The sequence below is a fragment of the Brachycentrus maculatus genome, unplaced genomic scaffold, assembly GCF_059751285.1.
Source record: "Brachycentrus maculatus isolate JH-2025_06_01 unplaced genomic scaffold, ASM5975128v1 h1tg000238l, whole genome shotgun sequence".
NCBI lineage: Eukaryota > Metazoa > Arthropoda > Insecta > Trichoptera > Brachycentridae > Brachycentrus > Brachycentrus maculatus.
Genome location: NW_028280989.1, coordinates 623746 through 629745, shown reverse-complemented (window position 1 = coordinate 629745; position 6000 = coordinate 623746). Strand labels below are relative to the sequence as shown.

At 32.9% G+C, this 6000-nt stretch overlaps 1 protein-coding gene across 24 annotated transcripts in view; it reads right to left on the bottom strand.

Annotated features, from left to right (window-relative positions):
- Nucleotides 1–1769: 1769 nt before the first annotated feature.
- The window catches only part of Rbp6 (RNA-binding protein 6), a 464382-nt gene continuing 460151 nt past the window's right edge, over nt 1770–6000 (bottom strand). For 14 of the 24 annotated variants that reach the window (XM_088264854.1, XM_088264856.1, XM_088264859.1 and 11 more), the window contains 2 exons: nt 2216–2282; nt 1770–2090 (listed from right to left, as the gene is read on the bottom strand). In XM_088264854.1, the coding sequence (XP_088120980.1) occupies nt 2241–2282 (42 nt within the window). In that variant the 3' untranslated portion in view covers nt 1770–2090; nt 2216–2240. Of the gene's footprint in view, nt 2091–2215; nt 2292–6000 lie in introns of all 24 variants that reach the window. The other 10 variants (XM_088264853.1, XM_088264855.1, XM_088264857.1 and 7 more) reach the window with 1 other exon arrangement.

Here is a 6000-nt window from a genome sequence, read left to right as displayed (position 1 = left end):
TGTAACTTAATAGTTTTACTTGCGACGTGACAAATATAGAAAATTGTTTCCATTTTCTAGTCAAAAATAGCTTATTGGAATATATAAGAAAATAACATTTTGATTATATCAAATAACACAAAATAAATACAAATTGAAAATCGAGAAATTGATTAAAGGATAACAATACGTGAGAACAATTACGATAAATGATAACAAATAGCTGCAAAAATATCTTTAGAATTACTTTTTAAAATATGTTTCATAAGTAGTAATCGAAAATCCTATCTTAGGATCTCAATATAGAGATAAGTTGATAAATGGGAATTGACAAATTAACTTATTGATTAAATCGTAACCATAACAAACACACAATGCACGATGACTTAAAAATGCTCAACTTGCGCACCATAATAGTATGGACATTCTGCAAAGATTAGGTGGTAGATAGAGCTGCTGACGTATGGGATGCGGGAATCGATGGTCAACCATCGGAAACGTGATGCTGATTCGCTCGGAAGTGGTGCGGCAGTGGCACGATGGCGCACGACCGTGGCACGAAGGCGCACGACAGTGGCACGATGGTAGCACACGGCGGAACACGAGGTACAATAGTGCAGTGGCACGATGGCACATAGTCGTGGAGCTTAGCACGGCTACATTTAGTACTTCATCGAAACGATCAAGCATCTTTTTATCCCGCAGTCCTTCATCATTTCATTCTAATATCGATAAGTTAAATGTATAAGTGTATCGTAAATTACCTATTTTTATTAGCGATCTTTAAGATATAAGATAAAAACATTTTGCTGTTTGCTTTCAACATGTGGAGAAATAACCATTATGTTATTAAAGATTTTGTGAATTACAATTTAATTAATCGTACAATTATAATTATATAAATAAACTATCGCCATATATTTAAGTGTAATTAAAGTTTTTTTTATTTTTTTATTTTTTTTTGTGTATTATTCGTATTAATTAATTTACATCATAATAATCTATCGTTATAATAATAATCAAACAGTTATTTTTATAAACGTTAATTTATAGGGTCAGTAAGGATGTACGGTCGTACGCGTACGGTGTACGCGCCAGAAGGGTCATGTCGGTCCACAGTCCGCAGTGGGTGTCGCGGGAGTGGCGCGTGGCGCGTGGCGCGTCGCGTGTGGCGTGTGCGTGTAGCGCGGCCCGCGCACCAACTGTTTGCGTACTCCAACGCAGCGGAACCAGTTGGATGGCCTTATACTTGGTCGGGACAACTTAATACAATTTTCTTCCATTTCCGTACTCATACCGCGATACGTATGTACATGCGAGATTGTCAAAAAAGAATATTTGTCAAGCGGTGTTCGACAAAGCCTTTTAACATGCCATTATTTTACACTGTAATAACTCTTTAAATCTAATTTTATAAAAGCGAAATAACAAACGGGCAAAATAATTGGTTTAACGTTATAGTGAAAACTAACATTTTTACACAAATCCCCCTTGGGGCACTGACAGAAGAGAAACTTGAATACAGACAATATCGAGAGAGAAAATATTCGCGAAAGCCTATGCATTGACATCGCAGCAATATTAAATAGAAAGATGATAACCTAGTTAATGTCCGGGTCCACACAGAGTAACCCTACTTTATACACTGATATTATTCATATATTTACCATGGCTATGAGAATACTTCAAAACATGTGACAATCATATTTCCATTACGAGTAAATTGATTATTTGACACCACATTATTAGGATAGCAGATGACATAAGAGAAGGTAGGTACAGTTGAATCGTTCTTTTGATAATGATGATAATCTATTTAAAAAAAAATATTTACAGTATCATAATAAATAGATATTTGTAGTAATAAGTAACATTTTATGTTTGTCGCTCGTCTCCATGGGGATCGTACTAAATGTTTGCAAACTCCTCTCGTTTCGCATCCGACAGTAGTAGCGGAGCGGCCGGTCACTGAAGAGCAAACTTCAGTACGATTCTGGGGCGGCTTCGGGTGATAGTTTAGTAGAGTAGGGTGTCCGGCGGAGGGCGGGCGGGGGCCGAAGGGGGCCGAGGGGGGCGGGCGGGGGGGCGGCCGCGCCGGGGGCCCGCTCCAGCTGCGGACAAGCAAGGGCCGTTACAAGACGTTGCGCGCTGCACTCTCGCTCTCGCTCTCACTCAATCCGCTCTGCACTCTGCACTCTGCACTCCACACACTAATACTTGTATGCGTGTTACTTACGTTTGCAAAATAAGTTGATCCACCTTCAATGGTACCCGTTAGTGAAAGCGGCCGGAATAAGCGGGTCCTGAAAAACCTTGAATTTAGCAAAAAAGAAATATTCAAACAAAGTTGTATTAATAAGTTCACATAGTACAAAATACACAAATTAGGATAAATTTCACAGTAATATGATAATATAATAAAAAAAAGTTCCTTAATATTACTCAGGAATGGAGAAGAGCGGTTGTAAATAACGAATGGAACGGGATTACTGGAAATGAATCCCATAAAAACTTTTTGATAAAAGATGTGTAAACTTTTCGAGCTACGGAAAATCTATAAGACATATTTTCTGATATATTGAATAAATATGCCAAAAAGATAATAGCTTTTCGACTAACTCAAAGTTCAAAGCAATATTTTGAATTAGGGATGATCCCTATAATACAAAACATGCTGAATATTTTATTCTCCAGAACGACCCAAAAAGGTTATCATGTTTTCCAAAAAGAAATATTACCACTACTTTCATATTAACAAGTTCTTCCAACTTTGTTACGCATATCGAAATAAGGGAAATGTAACATTTTCATGACGTAGCTCTACAAGATATTATAAACTAAATGCTAAAACCACCCGAATTACAGAATTCATTTTGTATATTCAATAGTCGTATAAATCTTCATTGTATCTTGCTTGCAAATAATGAGGAGAGAATGTTATCAGTCTCGCGCGTCAGAGGCCGATCTAAGGTAATAGAATAAAAATATTAATTACAGAAATACATGAACACTTCAAATAAATAACACATGAGCAAAAACTAAAAGTTCATTCATACTTTACTTTGATAAAAAAGTTGAATATTCCGAGGTTTTATGTAATAAATATGACAAAAGTAAAAAAAAAAATTAAATGGAAAAATTAGGGACAAATTATTTTTAACAGACACGCACTTTACACAAAAACAATAAAAAGAAAACATTTTTTATGAAAAAATGTACAGGGTGGGGCGTGGTCACTTCCTTATTTTTAAAAATCATTACACAAGTATTCTCAGTATGGATTTAATTTTTTTTTATATACAGGAGCATATTTTAAGTTTTATTTTATTGAGTTTTAAAAACGACATGTCGAAGGCTGCTTCTGTTCTCGTCAATGCGCTAAGATAGGTGAATTTTGACATTTCTGTCAAGTTTTTCCAGCATTGATATGCTGGAAAAGCACAGCACAGATGTGTCTATGTTGGCAGTAGCAGCAAGAATATTATCCTACAGCTATTTAAGGTAGCCGCGCAGAAAATAGTCACAGGGAGGTAAATCTGGGGATCGCGCTTGCTACTGAAGATCGCCCCTAAGAGATGCGCCATTCGGGAACGTATTCCAGCAAAAAATAATAAAAGTTCATGTCGTGTGAGCCGTTGCGTCATTCAGTTGGAACCACATATCCCCATACATCTCTTTCTTCGAGTTTGGGTATAAAAAACTCGATGAAATTGATTTGACGACGACGTTTTTGACTGTCGGCGTTTTCGGCCATCCTTATGGTTCTGGAAGGTCAATTTTGTTTCTTCTTCACATTACCAGTATCTCTGAACGTGTCCATCCACATAGTAATGTATGATACCTGATGTAAAAGTCAATTTACGATTAGGCACACGATCTGCAGGCATGATATTGAATTGTTTTTTGAATACGCGCTGAGTTGCGATGACCAAACAGCCGAAGGAAAAGTAGGCCTCCACGGCAAACGCTCGATCCTCGTTTGTCCATGCCATGATTGACACTTAACTAACAAAAAAAAGTAAGAATTTATGTTTTCGAACGCACTTTAGAAACGCGTTCTAGGAGCAACTGTCATTTTGTGGTGAGAGTTTCAAAAAAGGTAGTGACCGCGCCCCACCCTGTATATAGGCATTATTAAAATACATACGTACCATGAGAACTTGAATAAATAATTATCATTGAAAAAAAAGTTTTAAAAGAGAAGCCAGACTATCCCTTTGATTGTAATTTTAAATGAATTATTACATCATAAATCTTAAAGTATGAAAAAACAAATTGTTGACAAATATTTTATTTATATAAAATGTTAACATCATAAGTTTAGTTTATGCAACTTTGGCAGTGGGGTCTATAAATAAGTATCTTTAAGATTGTGGAAATAAACAGATAATTTATTTAAATTTAAAATAAAAATTTAAACAGGTATTTTTATATAGTTTTTAAGTTAATGGATGAATGGATGGCTGTTTATGGAGTAATGAAAAAAAGGGTTTAAAATAACATATTTTGTATGTGAAATAGTGTATGATGTCTCTTTGTAAATTATTATTTATACAAATTATATAATTAGTTAGTAACGTATAAAAGCTTAAAAAAGAAGTTGTTTAGCAAGAAGTTCTTCAGGATGTTAAATCTTGTTGAAAAAAAGTGCATTGTTTGTTACAATTGGAAACATAATTTTATCTTTAATAAAAATGCATTTTTGTTTTGACCTATGAATAAAGCGCGTTTACTTTTTATTCAAAACGAATGGTTACACCTTTGCTTTACAGTATTTTTGTGGAGTTACGTGGTACGTTACGAAAATAGGAATCAAGTTGTGGTACAGCGGTCTCACGAACCAATAAATTCTGACCACGAGTCCACGACCGCAACCACGGGACCATTAACCGACTCAAACTATTGAGGAACTTCTTTGCTTTTGCTTTTTCTATAAGAAAATTCAACAAAGAAAGTTGAGCTGCTGAGACATAAAAAATTCTTCTACTTTAGAGATATTGGCTTCCAGGAGTCTATTTTGGCTTTCATTTAGCATTAGTGTATGAGTTTGCGTATGAATTTGATAAGGGTGCTTGTATGTTGTATGTATGTACTTTACATATAAATATAAGCATATATATATATATATATATATATATATATATATATATATATATATATATATATATATATATATATATATATATATATATACATATATATATATGTATATAAATATATATTTATAAATATATATATATATATATATATATATATATATATATATATATATATATATATATATATATATATATATATATATATATATATATATATATATATATTTTTTTTTTTTAACCCTTATCCGCACCCCAATGGTGCATAGGGCACTGTGTCATATAAACGCAGTGTTATCTTGATCGTTTACACATGAAAGAAAGGTGATCAGCCCTCCGCTTCAGGTACCAGTCCATGGTAATATTGAATAAATATTACAGTGAAAAAATCACTTATATTTATTTTACCCCCCTTGGGAATCGAACCCGGGACCTCCAGAACGGTAGCCGAGCGTGCTGACCATTACACTACGAAGGCGGACATATATATATAAATAAATATAAATATATATATATATATATATATATATATATATATATATATATATATATATATATATATATATATATACATATATATACATATATATATATACATATATATATATATATATATATATATATATATATATATATATATATATATATATATATATATATATATATATATATATATATATATATATATATATATATATATATATATATATATATAAATATATATATAACCCTAGATTACTAAACATTCGTAAAAAATACAACATTGGAATAAAACAGGAAAAAATAAGGTAATCAAAAACCTTTCTTATTTAAGAAGTGAAAGTAACAATATGTGGGTTTAAAAGATCACGGGACGAAAAAAAGGTAGGTACGTACATTAGAAAGGTACTGTAAGGCAGGGGTTATTTTTGTTTTCAAAAAATTT